Below are 22,405 nucleotides of genomic sequence, written 5' to 3'. Positions count from 1 at the left end.
TGCCATGTAGGATAATGCTTAGGTGGAGGAAGAGAAACGAAGAAAGGCTATGCCTTCTCTTAATTATTAAGAGGATCTCTCAACAACAAATCTCTCACCACATTTTGAGAAATATCTATCTAGTTAATAAAGACAAGTTAAGAGACAACCATTGCACACCATATTTTTTTGTCATAGATTACGTGGCAGGATGAAGCTAAAATTGTAAACTGCCTTATCAACCATCGTACATACAAACCGCAGGCATAAAAATAGCGGCATGATCATCGTCACATAATGGCATCAGTAACAGGATAGTCATAACTAAAGATATCATGTCCTCTGAATTTCAATCAGTAAACAGAACATCCTTTTGACAAGTACTGGTATGTCCCTGTTTTGAGACATGTACTGCCCTATATTTTGGACATCCGCTGCGGTTTGAATGCTGATCCTACTCATCAGCAACATGATATAGTATCATTAGTTCAAATCTCTGATAGAGAAGCATCACAGTCTCTTTATGGACACTACGTAAGGTTAAATTAGACTAGGAAGGTCCTAAGAACAGAATTGTTATGAATGAAAGCAAATCCAACTGCACAAAGAACGCAAGGCAGACATAAAAATAGCAGCATGATCATCGTCACATAATGGCATCAGCAACACGATATTCATAACTAAGACCTTTGTCCCCTGACCGTCAATCAGTGCTTCGAGATATATGAAGCCATATTTTGGACACCCGCTAGGATTAAATGAAAATCACAGGTGATTGCTGATCCTACTCTTTTGCGTTTGCCAATTCGTTGGGCACAATTAGCAGAAAGAGCACTAAGCATAAAACTAGTAACATGATCATCATTGCATGATAGCATCAGCAACATATCATAAGTTGGTCTAAATTTTTTGTCCCTTGAACTTCAATCAGTAAACAGAACATAATTGTTCTTCTTTCGAAGAGGAAGAAGTAAATAAGGGACGCTAATGTGCAACCAGATTAGTGAAGTAGAGTCGTGCCAATCTCAGGAAGTTTCCCAAATTACGGCAAAGCAATCAAGGAGAACAAATCAATATCAACAGCATAATAATCATCAGATGGCTTGTTGCAAAGCATAATAATACGAACACTATAATCCGACAATTATTTAAGCACCTCAAATCACAACGATTTCTCGTTACCAAATCCATCAATCCACAACAGCCCACCGACCGACCGACACAGACAGACACGGACGCTATTAGAACAGAATAGAACACAAAGTATATCGAGCGAGGGAGGAGGAGGGGAAAAAAGCTTAGATCTTGTCGATGTCCTCGTCCTCGAACTGGATGTAGTCGCTGTCGCCCTCGCCCTCCTCGGGGCCGTCGACGTCGACGCCCTCGTTGAGGCGGAGCGTGTCGGGGAGCTCCCCGTAGGCCTTGAGCAGGCGGGCCTCGTCGTTCATGTACTTGAGGATGACGTCGGCCTTGTCGTCCTGGTAGTCGCGGAGGCCGACGAGGACGATGTCCCCGGCGGCGATCCAGACCTTCTTGTGCATCTTGCCCCGGATGTGGCAGAGGCGCTTGGTGCCGTCGACGCAGATGGCCTCGCAGCGCCCGTTGCCGAGCATCCGCGTCACCTGCGCGTACTCCTGCCCGTCCTCCTTGAACACCAGCTCGCGCTTGTCGTCGTCGGCCTCGTTCTTGCCCCTCTTGCGGTTCTTGCCTCCCTTACCCTTGTTCTTCGGCATGGCTGGCTGGCTGGGGTGGGGCTGGCTCTGGCTTGGGTCGCGGCGACGGAGCTGGACGAAACCCTCGGCTTTAGATCGAGATGGGGAGCGGTGGTGGTGCGGTCTGCGGTTTCTGGGCTTGGGTTGTGCTGGCGGGTTGGGACTATATAGGTGGAGGGGGGTGGGGGGCGATGAGGGGAGGCGTGGAGGAGTCCTGGCCGCCGGATTTAGGGTTTGGAGGGACGGACGGCGGCGATTCGGCTCTGGGGTGCCGTGTGCGGGTGGGCCTCCGAAGAGGGGAGGGACTGGTGGGTGGACAGGGCAGGATAGGATAGGACACGAGGACTCTGGGAAGTGGGGATCGACGGGGAAAGGGCTTTCCCTTGATTATTCGCGGATTGGGATTCTGGAACTTGGAATCCAATCCTCCGTTTGGTTGAGTAGTGCTCAAGGAATCCAGCCCCTGTTTTTCTTTTCGATTTTGGAATAGAATCCAACCCCTGTTGAGTAGCAAAAAGAGAAGAAAACTGCTACAACAGTAAAGGCAAACGAATCCAAGTACTGTATACGTGTTTTGTCAAAAAAAAAATACTGTATACGTGTTACTAGCAAAGCCCACGCTGACGAAGGAAGCCGTAATAGTTGACCAAGTGATCACTGCAGGGTAAATTTCAAATATAACGGTAATCCTGTATATCACTCTGAGTTATGTTGCTTCCACCTCTGGCTTTTATCTTCACATCTGCTAATGTTCGCATATGAGTTTCAAACATAATGATGGGATAGAGTGACATGATCATCGTCGTTCCGTCACGTGTGACCCGCGGTGTTGCCGATGACCTCCTCTGGTGGCGACGACAGAGTGGAGGAGGGGGAGGTGAAACGACCGATACGGTCCACTAGAGGGAAGGGGGGTGAATAGGAGGTTGCAAATTTTAAGCTTAGGGATTTGCCGACAAAATAAGGTTCTATAGAAATGCAAACACAACCTATATCACAAGCAAGTTCAAAGCAATTTGAGTTGTACAACAGTATAATTAGCAAGCCCACAAGTATACAGTGCAAAGTAAAGTGCAGTAAAAGAATAACCATAAGTGAGTCAGGGACGCAGATTTTATCCCGAAGTTCACACTTCCTTGAGAAAGTGCTAGTCTCCGTTGGAGCATTGTCGGTGCCAAGGCTCCAGAACGTCATCAAGTGGCTCATTGTATTTTCCTCGAGTCACCCCAACGGATAAGCCTCGGATCACTCGTGATTGGTCTTGAAGATGACCACCATGCCTTTACACAAGTCTTTGGGCCACACCACAAGCGAGGAAGCTTTCGGAGGAATCATTGACTGACTAGTAGCCCAAGCTCCAAGAGTAACAAGTTGTTGATAAGGAAATCTTAAGGGGAACATGAATTGGTTTGGCAAGTTGTAAATCGGATTTTGCTCCCTCAATACTGAAAGTATCAAAGTGTTTGGGTAGAGGGACCAAGGGAGATAAGAGCAAAATGAAGGTTTGAAGATGACGGCAGCTCTCAAGGCAAAAGGGTTAGGGTTGAAGGTGGAAGATAGATGCCCCCTCACAAAATGGCCGTTGCCTGACGACGGACTCCGTGTACATGGGGTGTCCAAAAACTTTGGACACATCCATCTGGGCACTGAGGGTATATTATACCAACGAGGGAGGAGACCCGCGACATTATTATTAAGAAGGAAGATGTGAGACACCAAGTTTTAAATCCACAAAATAAATTCAGCTCCACATGATCCGAACTTGGGTATGCCAAGCCACACAACTGTGCTCTTATCACTGGGTTAGAACGAAGAGCTCTTTTTTATGGTAGGTGTAGGAAGGCTAGTGTTTTATGTTGGAGTGTTCTCACACCGTCACTCAACCACCTTGACCCTCTTGGTACTGCGGTTGTCCTACAACTCAATAAAGCTGAAACAAAAGCTTCGATTCGCTAGACACTACGCCTTTCACATTGAAGTAAGGGGTCAACCATTTCCACATTCAATATATGAGGAATCAATGACATGATATAAAACTTAATAACCACCATCAGTTCTGCTAAACACATTGTCTTCACATAAAAAACCCATTTAAAGATAAACGCACTTTCAAAAAGGGGCGACGAAACAAGTGGAAACCCTAGTTGCCCCCCATGTTACCCGAACGAACGACGCGGGGTCCTCTCAGAGTGATTTTTGATTCTCGATCATCTTTTTTATGCTATAAACAAGAGCGGAAAAATGAAAGGGTATGGGAGAGGGACGGACGGGCTCTTTGTTGCGGCTGCTAGGAGATAGGTGCTTATTCTTTTTAAATAGACACTGTCTCAGGCGTCTACTTAAAGTTATGCTTATTGTTCTTTTTGCAAAAGACAAAAGAAAAACATCCTAGCGGAGGTAGGGTGGCCACTGGGCCACAACCCACTATAGGATTTTTTTTGCAACTTAATAGCTTTCATTCATTTAGATAAACTGGATTAGAATTGTTCTGCAAGTAGGGGACTAAGAAGTTTGGTACAGTACATAATTAATCTATAAACACCTTATTCTATATAGTGAGGCTTGTCTTTTTTTCCGGACGGGATATTGTGAGCTTGCTTAGCGCAAAGATGCGCCCATTCACCCTTGGTTGCAAGGTTTAAGAAAATGAAATCATAATAATTATATGAACAATTTTCAGTATTGGCTCACCCCTGACTTTTTTATCAAAACAGCTCAGCTACTACTTTTTTTTCTCGAATATGTAAACAAATTTAGGTGTTGTATTAGAAAGTAACATTAAAATTTGTTTTTTGTACGCAGATGCACAGCTGATTTTTCATGAAATTTTGTACGTTTCGTTTTTTTTTTTTGAGACCGAAAGTCCTACGCGTTGAGACAGTGCGCTTCATCATCGTCATCACCGTCGCGTCCACCCCCGTGTCTTGGTTTCGGCTTTCGAGGGAAACACGAGTTGCCAGATCTCCCGGTACGCACCGGAGCTCCCTTCTTCCATGGCCTGACCCGACCACGACCGAGAACCGCATTAACCTCGCGCGCTCTGCCTCTATCCCTCTTTGCTTCTTGCACCAGGATCCGCCCCTTCCCCGACCCGAATCGCGCGGAGATGGACGCCGGCGGCAGCGGCAGCGGCGCCGACCTGAGGAGCAGCATCAAGAAGTGGAAGATCATCTACCCGGTGTACCTCAACTCCAAGAAGACGGTCGCCGAGGGCCGCCGCATCGCCGCCGCCAAGGCCTGCTCCGACCCCACCTGCATCGAGATCGCCGACAGCTGCGCCTACCTCAAGATCCCTCGCGCCATCGAGGTATCCATATCGTTTCCCCACCTGTCTTTTCGTTGAATTTTTGTAGCCTGGGATTCCCTCTGCTCTTCCTTAGATTTGTACGGGAGTTGATGTTTGGACTGCTTATGGTGTATATGCAGTTGGATAAGGCGTATCCGCGGGATTTCTTCCAGGTGGGGAGGGTGAGGGTGCAGCTCACCAATGACGACGGCTCCCCGGTCAACCCTGCAATCAGAACAAGTAAGCACTAAAACTGCTCATTGTTTGGTAATATGGAAGCTATCCACTGTAAAAAAAAAAAGGTCAAGGACATCTAATTCTATACACGTTCATACCATTTTCAAGCTACCCCAATTCCTGCTAGTGCAGCTAGTAGAGCTTTCAGGAATAGATTTCTGCTATGTCAATGATTCCTTCGCTTCTATTAAGGAATTGGGGTACTAAAGATGTTACTTATCACGAGCTATTGTTAAAATACACACTGTTAATTCTCTAGAATGAATTTAATTTTGGTTCCATGCAACTCTTGTTGTACTGTTTTCAAGGTTTTGTGAAATCAGTATTCCCTTGGTACGTTTAGATGTTGATTCTCCACATTTCACATCAATGATGCATGGTAGAAGAACTGTAGTGCATTTTCTACGCGACTCTCTTCATTTAACCAGTGCAATGTTGTGGATACGAGATTACAATCTTAATCATCATAAGTTGCAAAGATTTGTTTGTTCGAGATGAGTGCTTTGGAATGTAGTCGCTCCTATTTTAATGGCAAGGAAGTCTCTTCTAAAATGAGCAGAAGATAATCTCCACAGTCCACACTAGTATGCGATGACTATGGGCCATCTTAATTAAGTATATATTGCTACCTGATTGCTCATATTGATATTATCATCTTGAATTGCTTACACATGGTTTGTGATGATTTACCCTTTTTTTGCGGGATAAGGTTTATCCTATTGACTATTATAGTCAGATAGTGATGCTGTGAAGTGTGATCAAGTTGTGGATGTTCAGTAAATTTAGTAGTTCAGGACAATGCAATAAACAATGTAACATTCAATGAATTCAATGTCTAGTCTTTTAATATTTTCGGCTTGGTTTGATTTTTTTCTGCTGTTAGTTAGACAATCTTTTGCCCAAGTCAGATATGTGTGTGGCTGATCCATCTCAGCATCGTGAGGCATACTTTCATTTTAATGGATCAACAAATAACAACACATAAGTATTGCCAACATTGATTAGAGTTATCTTTCTAGGAAAACTGAAGTTGCAAATATGGGTGAATAAACTTAGTAATCATATTACAAGGCATACTAGGTGGCATAGGAATAAATAAGAAATTATGCTGAAATGAAATAAATGATGGTAACACATTTTAACATAATAATGGTTAAACAAACTTACCTATCCCATATTGCGCTGTGAAGTCACATTCAAGAGTTTTTCATACTAAGCATTCGACATTCTCCAAATCTATTTAGTTTTAGTATGTCTGTGACAAGGATCTGCAAACTTGGAAACAACCATGAGAATATTCACAAAAAAAATGTTTCCACCCAGCTCTCGGGATTCGTAGAGTTATGGTGCACAAACATAAAAAAGAAGCAAAGGCTGCGGCTTGGCTTATTTTGACGTGTACATGAATTCTCGCGAAGCCTTTCCAACATAGCATGACTAACTAAAAAGGGTAAGTTTGAAGATTGAAAAGAAAGGGACAAGGTTGAGATAAACTACATGGACCACTTTATTTTGATATGCTTCCCTGGACGTTAGTCGGTAAAACAGTAAAATGTTTTTTTTTACTGTTTTCCTTATGCAAATGAAATTTCTGCTTACACAAGCGGAAACTTTCCTGGTAAATGAGTTTTGGAGCATAGCGAATAAAGGAACCCATAGATAGGAGATATAAGACCATTCTTGCAAAGGATTAGGAGATCTGCTATGGTCGTCGTGGACCTTAAACCGTTATGTTTGCAACGAAGTATTCCCTGTTTGTGCTATCAGGAAATAAAGTATTGTCGACACGGATTTCTTTTGTCCATTTTTTTTTGTAGATAGATACTTTAGGAGAGCCCTTGGGTGCTACATGTGTTTGTCATGATTGTTCCATTTCCAGTTTGTAGTATGGTTATTTTAGCCGATTTACTAGTCCTCTGTACTATGTGACTGTAGCTTAGATGCAACAGTATGGACAAAATGGCTGGTAACTCATGGTCCTAGCTCAGATTACAAGGGAAATTCTCTCACTTGCCATGGCCTAATGATCCTTGTGTCGTGTTGTCAGTATATGAATATCACCGAGAGGATGGCTGGACTGATATGATAATGACATTCTTTGATTAATTCCTGCTTAATTGCAAATGAAACGTGGCAATCAAGAGATGGTATGACTCCTAACAATATAAACTAATATGTATCATATGCCTAACAAATACACCTACAACAATAGCATCCTTATCCTTATTCAGCTGTGCGATGCCTGGAATTGGGCTGGCTGCCATTGAGGCCTCCTTGCGCACCTCCTTTTGTCCACTACAGGGCACATAAATACTTCTCAGTTTGGATGTTGTGTGGCATCAAAGGGCCAGGGAGTAAAGTGTGTTGCCCTATGTGGATCATGTATTTCCTGGGCTTTGCTTGGTAATGTCGCCAAATCTTGTGCATTATGCTTTTATTTAGTCCATCTTGGTATAGACAAGAATGCATCAAAAGAATATACTTATCTTCAGTTATCCTTGATGCTGTATAATATGGCTAGTTTGATTATACCATCTCTATGTAATGTGGGACCATGCCTATGCATCTGTGTTGAATCTGAGTTCTGTTATCCAGCAGCCCAGCACCATGTTAGTGATATTTCTTATCTGAGAATTGTATTTGCTGTTAAGTAGAGCTGATGCATGATAGTGGAATCTTGAGTTTCTTTCCTCCAAATACAATTTCTTTTCACTGTTGGCAAAAACTTCCATCACATATACTCCCTCCGTTCACTATTATAAGATGTTCTAACCTTTTTTCTGAATCGGATGTATATAGATGCGTTTTAGTGTGTTTGTTCACTCATTTCAATCCGTATGTAGTCCATATTTAAATATCCAAAACATCTTATAATAGTGAACGGAGGGAGTAGCTCTTAAGGTGGTCAAAATCGTCTAATAGGATAAACATGGCTGTATTCACCTGGATGTTGCCTCTAGTATAATGTTGCCTTCTATAGTTTTGTAGATTCTCTGCAACCGTTAAGCTTTCCCTGTTGCCCCTCACAATTGTGTGTGCATGTAAGTTAGTTGTTAATAGAGCCTTTATCTGTTGATTTAGTGTCTAAGGCCATCCATCCATATCATTTGGAGACGTATTTTTGCTAACTTTTTAGAGGATTCAGGGGGTAATTACAATGTTGCTTAGGGCCAGTTCTTTTGGCAGCTTAAAAAATAAGTCGCCTCCTCCCCAGCTTTTCCCGTGAGCCGTCTCTCTTATTCAGTGGGGCTTCTAAACTAGTTATGGGATAACTGATTTAGAAGTCAAAATTTTTAGCAGGCAGCTTATTTTTTAAGCTGGGGAGAGGCAGCTTATTTTTTTTAAGCCACCCAAAAGAACTGGCCCTTAGTGCCATTCAGCGGGTAATTACAATGTTGCTTAATGTTATTTTTTATGTTATCTTTTTAATTTGCTCAACACATTTTGTTCCCTTTTTGGGGGAGTAAAGACGACTTGCAATTGTAATTCCTAGTTACTTTGAACATGGATATTTCCCATGATATGCGTGTCTGGCAATCTTGTATTTGCTCAACGCATTATGTTCTCGGGTTGCTTTGATCTGTCTGGCAATCTTGAGATATTTATAGCACGAAAGGATATTTCCCATGATATGCGTGTCTTGTCTTTGAACATGTTTTTGTCTGTCCTACTGACACCAGGTCTTTGCATTGCAGAGAAGCAGCTAATGATCCAAATAGCAGAGCTGGTCCCCAAGCATCATGGGAGGACTAAGAAGCAGGAACCAGTGGCAGGTCCATCAGTTACAACTACTAACAAGAAAAATAAGAAGAAGAAGTAGCATTCTGTGTTGTTTTTTCTGTTCATAGAAAGTTTTCTAGAAAATTCATCAGAGGGAGTTCTTGGTTGTCTGTCTGCTATGAGGCCTGAAAAACTGTGAATTTTCTGAATTTCTTATTTTATATGGTGACTTCTGCAACCGTTTTGCTTGTTGCCTTGAAAGGCTAAAAGTGGGGACTACCTACTGTTGTTTGCAGCATTGGGAGTGTGAGTTTGCAGATGATTTCAGTTTGGTACTTGCAAATCCAAAGGAGATATACTTTGTTAGAAACTAGTATGAATGGATGGAGTTCACCTGAAAAGATATGGATGTGGCCTGGCCTAATTTAAGTGTGTGTTTTGTCGCCGGAAGCAAGTGGAAACGCAACTGTTTCAACTTTTTGGGTCATCCATGTGCTTGGTTTTGCGGCACGCATCAAACTGGAACCAACTTTTTTGGGTCATCCAAGTGTTTGGTTTTGCGGAATGCCACCAAAGAAAATACTTCCTCTGTCCAGAATTAGTTGTCACTCTAATGTATTCTCTCCGTAAACAAATATAAGAGTGTTTAGATCACTACTTTACGGAGGGAGTAGCACCTTATGAGGAACCGATCGTATCACTTAGTTTATTTGATATAGCTTTCTTTATATCAAATATCAGTTCCTTAGACTATGAGATCATGCCACTCTTGGATGTCGGAGGAATAATTTGTGTGCTATCAAATCACTTCGTAATTGGGTGATCATAAATGTGCTCTACAGGTATTTTCGAAGGTGTTAGTTGGGTTGCATGGATAGAGACTGGGAATTGTAGCTCTGTGTGATGGAGAGATATCTTTAGGCCCTCTCGGTAATACAACATCACAAGAAACTTGCAAGCATGTGACTAATGAGTTTAGTCATGAGATCTTGTATTACGAAACGAGTAAAGAGTCTTGCCGGTAACGAGATTGAAATAGGTATGAGATACCGGCGATCGAATCTCGGGCAAGTAACATATCGCCGGACAAAGAGAATTGTATACGGGATTGACAGAATCCTTGACATCGTGGTTCAACCGATAAAGATCTTCGTGGAATATGTAGGAACCAATATGGGCATCCAGGCCCCACTATTGGTTATTGACCGGAGAGGAGTCTCGGTCATGTCTACATGATTCTCGAACCCGTAGGGTCGCAAGCTTAACGTTCGGTAGCGCTAGGGTAGTATTGAGATATTAATAGTGGAAACTCCGAAGGTTGTTCGGAGTCCTGGATGGGATCCGGGACATCACGAGGAGTTCCAGAATGGTCCGGAGGTTAAGATTTATATATGAAAAGTTGTTGTTGGGGTTTCGAAAAAAGTTCAGTTTTTTTTGGTATTGTACCGGGAAGCTTCCAAAAGGTTCCGGAGGATCTGGAGGCGTCCGGAAGTCGTAAAGGGTTCCACCACGTCCCTTAGGCCAGCATGGGTTGTAGGGGCGCCCTGCCCTTATTGGGCCAGGTGCACCAGCCCTACAAGGCCCATGCGCCTGGGGAGGGGAAACCCTAAAGGGGAGGGCACTCTTCCCCCCTTGCCCCCCTGAATTGTAAAGGGGGCTAGGGCTGGCACGCCCCTCCCTCACTCCTTTCCCTCACTTGTTGGATCAAGAAGGAGAGGACGCCGTCGAGCCACCACCACCACCACGTCGTCGTGTTGGTTCAGATCTCATCTACCTTCTTTCCCTCACTTGCTGGATCAAGAAGAAGAGGACACCGCCGAGCCGTACATGTGCTAAACTCGGAGGTGCCGTCCGTTCGACACTAGATTGGATTGGATCACGATTGGATCGTAAAGAGTACAACTACATCAACCGCGTTACGACGCTAACGCTTTCGGTCTACAATGGTATGTAGACACACTCTCCTCTCGTTGCTATACATCCCCTAAATTAGATCTTGAGTGTTCGTAGGATTTTTTTTTTATTTTCATGCTTCGTTCCCCATCACCCATTTGACGATGCAGTCTTTGCCCAAAGAATTACGCTTAGCGAGGATGAGACTGACAACCTCTTCAATAGACTTCTGTCATGTGATGACTACGCCGGGGTGCCATTCGTGACCCGTCTAACAAGGACCGATGTTACCAGCCGCCATCTCATGGTATGTTACTTAAAGGTCTTCATCTTAGTGTAGAAGTTCGTTTAGTGTAGAATCTAATTGATATGCATGCTTATTGTAGAATTCGATGATATGCTCAATGTAGAATCTGATTGATATGATTAGTGTAGAATTTGATAATATGTGAATTGAAGTGTATGTTTTTTTATAATTGCGCATGACATGCTCATTTATCTTAGTGTACGGATTTACTTTTGTGCAGAATCCGTATGATATGCTTGCGAGAGTATGTGTGAGCCTAGCTAATTCACATCGTTGCTACATATGTATGTTTTTTTTCAAAGATTGCCTAAGAAGCTAACTCTAATATGGGGGCATCAAGGCCGATGAAGCAGCCTATGCTCGAGTACGTCTTACAACAAGGGGCGTCATCTCCACCTATGCGTATATAGCGAACATGGACTGTCGCATTGCCTTAAGCGCGATGGGTATAAGGACTTCCTTGTTGGCAAGAATTTCCAGGTTAGGCAAGCCATTGTAGTCACTATCAAGAACATCAGATGCCACAAATTGAGGATAATGATCGTCATCAACATCATTTAAAAGTACGCATGTGGCTAGGCCATCGATGCTACTAGGTCTCTGATGTAAACTGCTTATTGAATATTAGTTCGTTTGTAGTGCATGTTGATCCTTTATAATAGATCAAAGGTTTGTTTTCGGAAAAATGGTGCATGTCGATAATGATTGACCTTACTGCTGGTCTATTCTATACTATTTCATGTGTGCTGCTGGAATGTGGTATGCAAAAATCTATATGGCGGTGAATAAATATATATTTTTAGCTACGGAAAACATTAGAGACGTGCATATTACATGGAACGTTAGGTGAGAAATTGTAATGGTGGCGTTGGCCACATGGCACGCCATCAGCACCTACGATACTGCTGACGTGGGCTCGAATGTCATCACTATTTTTCAACAGTGATATCATATTGGTGGCGTTGGGCTACCACGCCCGCAAGACACTTTTACCACACCATAGCTAAGCTTTTCTGCACTAGTGTCAAGTCCTCCACCTCTTGAACTCCGTTTTCAACTATACGACATATATGACTTTAAATATTGATAACTTTGCATACAAACTCCTAATTGGGTGATTCATTTTTTAGAAAGCTTATCACGTGCACTTTTCAACTCAGTTGTATTCACCTAAAATTCATCGGAGCAAGACAGTATTGTCAAAACAGTCTCGAACCAAAATTCATGTTAAAACGTGTGGTGCCATCTCCTTTTTGGACCCATGGGCCCTATACGACCTAAGGCTTGGTTTTGGCTGTCTTCGGACATGCGTCCACCCCTTAGTCCTATATAATAGATCAACCTCATTTTTCTTGAAACTTCCAATTTGTTCATCTTAAATTATGGTAGTACAAAGAATAACCTTATTTTTTTAAAATTCCAATTTATTCATCTCAAATCATGGTAGTACAAAGAACATCATAGGTAATAAAATTACAACTAGGTCCATGAACCACCTAGCGATGAGTACAAGCACTGGAGTGAACTGAAGATGCGTCGCCGTCATCGCCCTTCCTTCGCTGGAGCCGAGCAAACCTTATTGTAGTAGACAGTCGGGAAGTCCTTGTGCTAAGGCCCCGTAGGATCAACGCACTAGAGGAGCAACCATCACCGATGAAGAAAGTCATACATCGCAAACCTGTAAACACCCAAACCAAGGCAAACAAAGACCAAATCCACTGAAGAACAGTACCGACCAAATCCCGCGAGATCCGACACATACACACCTCCACATGCCCTCCGACGATACTAGACGCATCATCGAGACGAGGATGGAATGTGGGAGATATTATTCCTACTAAAGGGCCGCCGTCGCCACACAACCCCAACCAAGACACTGAACCTAACAAGAACGACAACGACGTCCCTCCCGCCGGCAGTGGTCTGAGATCTTCTGCACCTCCATGGCCCAAGGCTACCGGAGATTTTGTTTTACTTAGTTAATAATTAATAATCATTGTAACTTAGTGTATTTCATTTATGTCCAACGATCAGGCCAAGACAAATTTATTTTTTAAACTTTTACTAGTACTTCATCTGTACTCACATTTTTTTGATCTTATTATCATAGTTTTGCTTCTTCTTCAATTGCTTTGCAAAAATTAGATCTTCGTACAAACATTGATTTAGCGATTGCTAAAAACGTCTTTCACATATGCTTTAACTTTTTCAGTGGATTGCTTTATTTTGGAACCTTGATAAGTGCCGCAAGTGTGGCACATACACATGACAACTTTCAATATTTTTGATGACAATTTTAGTGACGTGAGGATGTCAACTTTAGTTATCAATCATGAGAATTTTTGTTTGGTCACTTAGTAGGTGAAATTAAGTTCCTTATGGTTGATAGAGTGTTTAGTCCGCAGAAACTTCATAGGTCTCAAAACAGTGTTGCAGATTGCCTGCTAAGGTATAGTCGGAGCGAGCTACGGCTATGTGGCTCGGCAGAGCACCCCCATGTATCGAGGATCTCTTGCCAAGAGATTGTAGCGCTACCATAATGAAATAAAACCCTTTTGATCTCGCAAAAAATAAATAAATAGAAAATTAGTTTTTTATTTTAGATGACAACTTTGAATTGTAAAAAATGCAGGGCAGAAGTGCTTCGTGTCACAGGTGTAACATCATTTGAGTTTTTTGTGCGCTGCGCCCATTGCGCCGTTCGTTCGTCATCTTCGTTCCGTTCTGAGAGTCTCTCCCCCAAATTTTTCCTTCGGGGCGGCAAGGTGAAGAGGCAGCTTTAAGACCCAGAGGCAGCGGCAGGAGCTTGCGGAGGCCACCGCTGCCGCCGTCTAGGGTTCAAGCTGGCAGATCGTGCCACCGGCACCGCCAGCCAAGTTCGCCCACGGCGAGGACAAGCAACGACTGTATCCTGTGTCGGCGTTCCGCGTCAAAGAGAGAGCAGGTCTGAGCATACGATCTTCTTCGCTTCCGTAAAATTCGTTGGGGGGAAAGAGCGGTTGCTTCCAAATCGATCGCGCAGTTTCCTCTGATTCTCCTGCAATCCGTCTAACCGCGTCAGCACTAGAGGAAACTACTGGGATTTCTCGAAATTTTGTTGCATGTGTCTGTACAAACAGGGGTTCATATTTTGATAATTCTGTTAGAAATGTCGGATGCTAGCATGTTACTCCCCGAATGTACTATGTCGAAAATTTCATTCTACTCTGTTAGACCGTCAGTGTGTCAGGTAAACTTGATATTCATCAGTCATGCTATCAAAACATATCTTCATGCTAGTTACAGTTTCACTAATAGTAGAGGTTACTGTGTAAAGTTCTTCACTCAAATATCGTGAAGGTCAACAGCGAAGAAAGCAAATGAATAAACATCAAGAATATAGTGCTTTTTAGGCAAGTGTTGCTTTTAACCCAATTTTTTCAGAGTATGCCGTGGTAACTGACTTTTGCACATTTTTATATAAAGTACTGTATGAAATAGTTAGTTTATTTTCTTCCTGACATTTCCCTTGAACTCAAAGCCACAGGTCCCACAAGCAGTGTAAACATACAAATTAGAGTAAAACTGCTGAATGTACTTACAGATGAAAATTTCGTTGGATTTTATTCGAACAAACGAATTACAGATATTTCATTTGTTCGCTCATGTAGTCCTAAAAATGTTTCTTTGATTGACATGACTTCAGTATAAACTTCTTGCATAGTTGGTCGGTCTTTTGGTGAATCCACAGAGCATTTTAGACCTAGTTTCACCAGTTGCATTGTACATTCTTGCATGCCAACCATTACATGTGTCCCATGGCCTGAAGATTTACTTGTGTGTTCGCCCTGGTATTGTGGAATGAGACTGGGCTCTAGAATATCACCAATCTTGTGGGGAAATGCCAGTTCCACAAACTTGTGGAGACTATGTCCATCCTTAAACATCTCATCTGTTGGGTTCTTTCCCATCACCATTTCTATCAGAATAATTCCATAGCTGTAGACATCCCCCTCAGTAGACATTTTGCTACCCATGCCATACTCTGCAAAATTTGCAAATATGTCCAGTAAAATCCTTTCAGCTGCTTAATCAATTACTCCCTCCGTCAGGAAATACTTGTCATCAAAATGAATAAAAGGTGATGTATCTAGATGTATATTAGTTCTAGATACATCCTTTTTTATTCATTTTGATGACAAGTATTTCCGGACGGAGGGAGTATATGTAATATTAGTTTGAAAATGACTGTATTTGTTTCTTCATTGAAAGCACATTATAGTGGATACTTAGTTTAGGTCTACATAATTCTGGTGCTCCAGTACATCATTTTTTTCTTGGTAAAGGTAAACATGATTTCCTTTTGGAAATAAAGGGCAGGGGGTAAACATGATTTTTCAAGGAAGTACAACTTAATTTGAATATATTGACAATAAAAGAATGAAATGTCTACTCACCTGGTGCAATGTATCCAATTGATCCTCTTGCCCCTATCAAGCTTTTGGATGGATGGTCATAAAGAAACTTTGATAATCCAAAGTCACCAACACGAGCACACATGTCATCGTCCAAAAGGACATTGCTTGGCTTTAGATCACAATGGATCAAAGGAGGCATGCATCTGTTATGGAGATAGTCCAAGGCAGCAGCTATGTCTGTTGCAATTCTTATCCTTAACCCAAGATTCAGTGGCCTTTTTGAGCCATGATTTTCTGGTACTGGATGAAGCCAACTTTCTAGGCTACCATTTGACATGTGTTCAAGAACTAGAGCTTTGAACTCATTTCCTGATGGATCAAATGTAGAACACATGCTTATCACTCTTACGAGATTTCGATGGCGTGTGTTTTTCAGGGCCTCACACTCAGCAATGAAACTTTTTGATGCTCCATCTTGATCAAGCCTGAACACCTTGACTGCAGCTATGCGTGGTTCAGCCAAAAATGTACCTGTATAGACAGATCCACACCCTCCCTCTCCAACCAGGTTAATAGAAGAGAAACCACCTGTTGCCTTGTATAGATCATGATATGAAAATCTTTTCCACCCCTCGGAATGCTGGTTGATTGGTTGTTTAGTTGGTTCCCGCTTTCTGTGTACAATGGCTATGGCACATATGAGTGAGACTAGAACAATGGTAACAATAGGAACCACCACCATTAGAACATATGAACTCCTTTTTCTTTTGAATGTGGACTTAATACAAGGTTGTAGTTGCAGCATTTGAGAATTTGTGCACAGATTTTTGTTTCCTTGGATGAGCACCAGACTTGAATTGCCAAACACACCAGTTGTAGGTACTGGCCCTTGAAAGTTATTGAAGGACAGATTCAGAAGCTGCAAAGAGCTGAATGACTCGAAGAAGCTTGGAATTTCACCAGACAAGCTGTTCTGCGACAGATCCATCTCAACAACGCCTCGCAGGTTCATAAAAGATCCAGGAATGCCACCTTGAAGATAATTTGTATCCAAACGAAGCGATTCCAAGTGAAGGCACTGGCCGAGACTGTTGGGAATTTTTCCAGATAGCTGGTTGTTGGAGAGATTAAGGAGCTCAAGATTATTTAAGCTGCTAACTTCTGATGGTATCAGTCCGGTTAGTTGGTTATATGATAAGTCTAAGCCTTCAGAAAGTGAGGAAATAGAAAACAGTTTTGGAGGGATGCTTCCATGAAAGGTATTACAAGAAAGGTTTAGTCTAGTCAGGCTTCTGCATCCTGCTAAACTGGCAGGTATCGACCCACTTAATATGTTCTTCTCCAGATAAAGTTCACTTAGCTTCTCAAGGTTTCCAATTGATCGTGGGACTTCTCCAGAAAAAATGTTTTCTGCTAAATTCAGGACAAACAGAGTCTGAATATTTCCAAGTGTAGCAGGAATATTCCCTGAGAGGAAATTTCTCTCCATATGAATAAGAGTGAGACTGCTGAGATTTCCTATATCTGGATGTATGAAACCAGTTATTTGGTTATCATTCAGAAGCAACCACTGTAAGTTTTTCGGAAGATTGCCAATGGAAGTAGGTAACTCTCCTTGAAGATTATTCCTATCCAAGTATAACATTTGCAACTGGGTGCAACTTGTTAGTGAGGACAAGAAAGTCCAGTCACCAGCTTCAAGCAGATTGTCACCCAGATCTAGAGTGACCAAGTTTGTCAAAGACCCCAGAGAAGGAATGACACCACCGAATGCGTTATTGCGGAGGCCAAGGTATTTTAGGTCAGAGGCATTTGCCAAAGAAGCAGGTACTGGGCCATCAAACTGGTTACCTTGCATTACCAACATCTGAATTCTTGGAAGTGTATGGCCAATGGATGTTGGTATTCTCCCAGATAGCTGGTTGGCTCCAAGGCCAAGATAAGTTAGAGATGGGATTGCATATATGGTTGGAGGAACTGTGCCTGACAAGTTGTTATATGTCATGTCTAATACTTGCAAACCTGCAAGGCTACCTAAGCTCTCTGGAATGGTCTCTTGCAAGTTGTTCAGAGCAAGCAAGAGGAACGATAGGGAGGAAAAGTTCCCTAATGAGCTAGGTATGCTCCCTGAAAGGTTATTGCTAGTGAAGCTAAGATATTTCAAGGGCGAGGATGCATGAGAGAAGGATGGGATTGACCCGGAAAAACCATTGTAAGAGAGATTTAAGGTGTAAAGCAATGAGCTATTGAATAGTGCGGGAGGGATCTCTCCATGGAGCTTGTTTGATGCAAGGTTGAGGTAAGCAAGCGAGGAGGAATTCGCTAGGAAGCGTGGAATTTCTCCTGTGAACGCATTGTTGTTGAGAGCAAGCTTGGTAAGACGTGAGTTGCCTCCTAGGAACTGAGGAATGGGGCCTGAAAGTTTGTTCGTAGCAAAGGATAATATAGAAAGGTTCCGAAGCAAGGCAAACCCGGGTGGGATGTGCCCCTGAAGAAAGTTATCACTAAGAACAAGCTGCTCCAGGGATGGACTTTGAGCAAGATCTGAAGGGATCTCACCTTCCAGGAGGTTGCTTGACAGGCTTATGATCTCCAGGCGGGAACACATTGACAGTGCATTCGGGATCACGCCGCCTATGGAGTTGATGCTGAGGTTGAGTTGTCTGAGTTGTGCCAGGCGGCCTATCTCCGGGGGAATGCTGCCACTGATCTTATTGTCTGGCATGTTTATCCTGGTCAAGAAACTGAGGTTTCCAATGCAAGGAGGAATCTGACCGGTAAGGTTCAGCGACATGAGGTCTAGCGCGACAACACGAGGCGCTGCGCTCTGCACGGTGCTGCATGTCACACCACGCCATTGGCAGAAGCTCTGGGAGTCGTGTCGCCATGTTGCCAGCGCTCCAGTGGTGCGGTTGCTGGCAAGGCCAGACTTGAGGCAGAGGAGCGTCTGTAGGTCGGCGTCAGAGTTGTTCCAAGATGGAGCTGCGGCATCGAGGGAGTGCGTGCAGGGGAAGAAGAAGGCCACCAAAAAGGTCGATAGAGAAAGAAGCAGTGTAGGGAAAGATGGTTCCATGTGAGTAGCTAGATGAAAATTGCTTCATGTGTGTGTTTTAGCTTGATTAATTTGGATTTATGCGCATCACACCGCTTTCTGTATGTGGCTGGGGGAGGGGGTGGGTGGGGGTGGGGGGGGGGGGGGGGAGGGGGGATGTACTTCTGAGTCAACAGTCAAAATGGCAACAAGTTGGCAAGTTCCTTTTCCAAAAAAAGAACAAGTTGGCAAGTTGGTTGAGACATGCGTGTGCATTGCCATAGGATGCTCTTTATATATCTCTACCAAGTGCTTTTGAATGTACAGTACTGATTTATTGATTCACTATTGATCTTGGCAGGTTAGGGACTCAGAAGTCAGTACTGGCAGATTGAAAGTTGTTTTCATGCCACGTGTTTCTCGATTATATTAGTCAAAGAATTATTTTATAAGCCCAAGCCGCCGGAAATGGCTAAGTCAAACTCGAACGGGAAAGGGATAAATCCAATACAAACTTTTTTGAAAAGGTATGGCGAACAATTCTCAGGCAGAACCTATCTTTAGGATTTACCATTTAAATATCAGTAGAGTAGACTGCAATCTTTTTGCCTGGGTGTTTACTAGTAACAGAATAACAGACAAAATGGCACCGTCTTTATTCTGCACTCACGAGAATTTTCCAACATTTGTAGGAGCACTGTGCGCAAATGTGCTACTCACAGACGGTCGCATGGTACTAACCATATTAAGTTCCAGTTGTAAATAATTTGATTGTGGCGAACTTCACCAAACTAGCTTAATTTACTACTCCCTCCATCCCAAAATAATCAACTTTATACTGAAGTTAGTAGTACAAAGTTATACTAAGCTTCCGACACTTATTTTGGGACGGAGGGAGTATGATGCAAAACCACTTGTTTATATGAGTGGTCGCTTTCTGTTTCAGTTGTGGTGGTTGGTTTGGCTGCCACAGTTCATTGATCTTGGCAAGTTTGAAGTGTCGTCTTGTAGCTAGATAGTGATACTTTATGCAATAGATACACATTTCTTTTGCACATTCTAGAAACAAAGATAAAGATGTCTAATTTTAATTTTCTGTGATGTTGATACTTGATACAAGCACAGCTTGTCGCACATGCCTTATTGGCTTATATCGAGGAAGGAGCCGTGATGGTACACAAGTTGATCGCTCCGTCTAGCCACTTGGACTATTGTAAGTTTCTGACTTCAACTGCTCAATGATGACGCTCATGCCACCCTCCATGGGATGATACACATTATATATGCACACATTTGGTGCCTAGCATTCTCGACTTGTGCCTCATCAAGCCAACTGCTCCTGATTCCTGAAGCGGTAAAAAGAGCGAGCTTTGGGATTGGCAGCAATGGCGACGAAACCACTAGTTGGCTCTCCGCTCTCGGCCTCTCCTGCTGCTCAAAGCACCCCTGACCCTGGCTTTCCAACCGGTGTTGCTGCTCAAGGCACCCCCACCCCTGGCCCTTCCAGTGGTGGTGGTGGTACCGGTGCTGCTGCTCCAGTCCCCGACGGTGGCCCTAAAAGTGGCAGCGGTGAGCACATATGTTTTTGCTTTCTTACTCAATTTTTCAACGTTTGGTCTTTGTCATCCACAACTGATTTTTTACACCGAATTAACGGCACTATATTGAACTGCTATACTGTTGAACTAATTGTTAGTGGAGCTGTTTGAATGTCACGTCCTCACGGACACCTTACGCAAACCAACTAAAAAGAGTTATTATTCACAAGTCAAGCTGGCTTGCCTGTTGGGTTACAGTTTGAGAGCAAACGCTAACAAGTAGTACAGGATGCAACCAGTTAATTAAAGTGGAAAAACTTTACTTTTGTTTACATAGCAATACAAGTTAATGCTAATTGTTGTTACTTCTTATGTGATCATCTTAGTTAAGTGAAGCTTTTATCATACGATTAGTAGTGAAGTTAACAGTTGTTTATTGGATGCTTGTGATTGCAGGGAATCCAATTGGGTCACCTCCCGTGTTTCACGGATAAGTTCTTGTTCTGCTTCGGATCTCCGACCTTGTCTTGTGCAAGTTTCAAACTGTAATATGTTTGTTCCCAGTTCGGTCGAGGGTTCGACCGCCCTCTTGTTCGTTAAGCATGTAGTTTGAATGTTTGATAACCACAACCTTAGTTCTTATAACTGATGTTGTTTTAAGTATGGATATATGGCTTGAATAGTGAATACACACATCTGATCAATAGTATCTATGGGTCTAAAGCAGTGTAATTCAGATGCCATCGATCTGTGACATTATTCAAGTTGTATGTCGAGGTTAAACATGAGATGCGTGTGGCAAGGTCAAACACAGAATATATGTTGAGGTGAAATGAAGACCTGTGTTGCAGTGTGGAGTGCATATTCTTCTTCTTTTTTCCCTTTTCTCTCGGCTTGGGAGCTATTTACATCAACATGGGAGAAGGAGTGGAGTATTACATTATGCCGCATCGAGTGGGTTCTGTGAAATTGGCAAACCATACAATTTAGAAGTTAACACTGAAGGATTGTAGGCTTGCTTATCCATTTTTCATATCTAAACTATACAATTTGTCTCCACCCCTAATTATACATTTATTTAGGGCAGTACAAATGGGCACTCTAGAGCTCTCTTGTGCATCCACCCTCCCGAGACACCCGATTTAGTGAATGGGATGTCCACCATGATCGTCACACCTCACTTGTAGGGGGGATACCCCCCCCCCCCCCCCCCCCCCCCCCCACACACACACACTCCGAACCAGCCCTTGTGTCCAAGCTTCCAAGGCAAAGAAGATGTCACATGTGTCATACATAATGCCATTCATTTTTGCTGGCCTTTGTTACCCTAAAGGTGTATGGGCTAGAAACTACTAGAGTGGGCCAAACATATCCCTTGGATATAGATCCTAATGGTTTCTCGTTCACAGGCCCAACTATATATTCCTCAGTAACCCTTCTCTAAACTATAACCCTAGAGACCATCCGCCGCAACCCATCTTGAACCACTCCACCGCCGCCACGCATCTCACTTGCCACATTTCAACATGATGGCTCCACGTCGTCCCTATTGATAAGGCATGATTCACCTTCCTCTAGCTCACCTCTTTCGCTAAATCCCAATCACAGTTTCCATTGTTTCTCCACCTTCCCATCTAGCATCCTAAAATACTACTAGCTCACAACTCAAATCTTCATCCATAGAGAAAGGAAGGGAGGAATTCAACATCAAATCTAGATCTACATAAGCATATTGCTTCCAATAAATCCATGTCGGTAAGAAGATTCCCCTCCCAGGAAAAACCCCAGAATCATCATGGATGGAAAAAGCAACCGACACCACCACCAAGCTCACAAAGTCACAATATTATCCATCTCTCACGATCCATCTTTCATGCCAAATTTGTAAACATCGCCTGATTACTCACTAGAACCACCACATCCACCTGAAGAATTTATATCAATTTCATCGGCATACTAACCCAAATTGATGCAGGATGCACCTTCACCTAAAAAGACAATATTGGAGCAACCAACACTAGTACTAAGCCCACCATATTCTCCATGTTATGTGCCATATCTGCCAACATCGCCAGATTACTCACAAGATCCACCAAGTCCAGCTAAAGAAATTTTGCCGTTTTCATCGGTGTACTTACCAGGATTGCAGGAGCCACCTTCACCTCAAGAGACATATTCGCCAACATCACCGGCTTACTTTCTAGAAATATCAACATCACCGACATACCCACCAAGAACACCGATGTCACCGAATCTAGAGAAGTCATTGATGTACAACCGAACCCGGCCTCCTTCAAACATTAGC

At 43.0% G+C, this 22,405-nt stretch overlaps 3 protein-coding genes and 1 long non-coding RNA gene across 8 annotated transcripts; 2 read left to right on the top strand and 2 right to left on the bottom strand.

Annotated features, from left to right (window-relative positions):
• Positions 1-1,055: 1,055 nt before the first annotated feature.
• LOC109747091 (eukaryotic translation initiation factor 1A) lies at positions 1,056-1,976 on the bottom strand. The gene has a single exon (XM_020306176.4). The coding sequence runs from the start codon at positions 1,710-1,712 to the stop codon at positions 1,278-1,280; it is 435 nt and encodes a 144-aa protein (XP_020161765.1). The 5' UTR covers positions 1,713-1,976; the 3' UTR covers positions 1,056-1,277.
• Positions 1,977-4,553: 2,577 nt separating this feature from the next.
• On the top strand, positions 4,554-9,232 carry LOC109747094 (signal recognition particle 19 kDa protein). Its single transcript, XM_020306179.4, has 4 exons — positions 4,554-4,659; positions 4,764-4,998; positions 5,118-5,217; positions 8,910-9,232. The coding sequence occupies exons 2-4, from the start codon at positions 4,798-4,800 to the stop codon at positions 9,032-9,034; spliced, it is 426 nt and encodes a 141-aa protein (XP_020161768.1). The 5' UTR covers positions 4,554-4,659; positions 4,764-4,797; the 3' UTR covers positions 9,035-9,232.
• A 4,592-nt stretch (positions 9,233-13,824) lies between these two features.
• LOC109747093 (uncharacterized) lies at positions 13,825-20,964 on the top strand. Of its 4 annotated transcripts, XR_005761490.2 has the most exons (5): positions 13,828-14,078; positions 18,924-19,089; positions 19,688-19,775; positions 19,867-20,131; positions 20,557-20,964. It is a non-coding gene; the product is annotated as an uncharacterized lncRNA (long non-coding RNA). The 4 variants fall into 4 exon arrangements; XR_002228974.4 differs by having other exon boundaries at positions 13,825-14,078; positions 19,688-20,131; XR_006665959.1 differs by lacking the exon at positions 18,924-19,089 and having other exon boundaries at positions 13,848-14,078.
• On the bottom strand, positions 13,887-18,650 carry LOC109747092 (receptor kinase-like protein Xa21). 2 transcript variants are annotated; one of them, XM_020306178.3, is made up of 3 exons: positions 15,571-18,619; positions 14,716-15,158; positions 13,887-14,171 (listed from the first exon to the last, which is right to left on the bottom strand). In XM_020306178.3, the coding sequence occupies exons 1-2, from the start codon at positions 18,602-18,604 to the stop codon at positions 14,737-14,739; spliced, it is 3,456 nt and encodes a 1,151-aa protein (XP_020161767.1). In that variant the 5' UTR covers positions 18,605-18,619; the 3' UTR covers positions 13,887-14,171; positions 14,716-14,736. The 2 variants fall into 2 exon arrangements, with proteins under 2 accessions (XP_020161767.1, XP_073360392.1); XM_073504291.1 differs by lacking the exon at positions 13,887-14,171 and having other exon boundaries at positions 14,712-15,158; positions 15,571-18,650.
• Positions 20,965-22,405: the final 1,441 nt, after the last annotated feature.

Source organism: Aegilops tauschii, chromosome 7, assembly GCF_002575655.3.
Source record: "Aegilops tauschii subsp. strangulata cultivar AL8/78 chromosome 7, Aet v6.0, whole genome shotgun sequence".
NCBI classification, from domain to species: domain Eukaryota; kingdom Viridiplantae; phylum Streptophyta; class Magnoliopsida; order Poales; family Poaceae; genus Aegilops; species Aegilops tauschii.
This window is presented reverse-complemented; position numbering and strand designations above follow the sequence as displayed.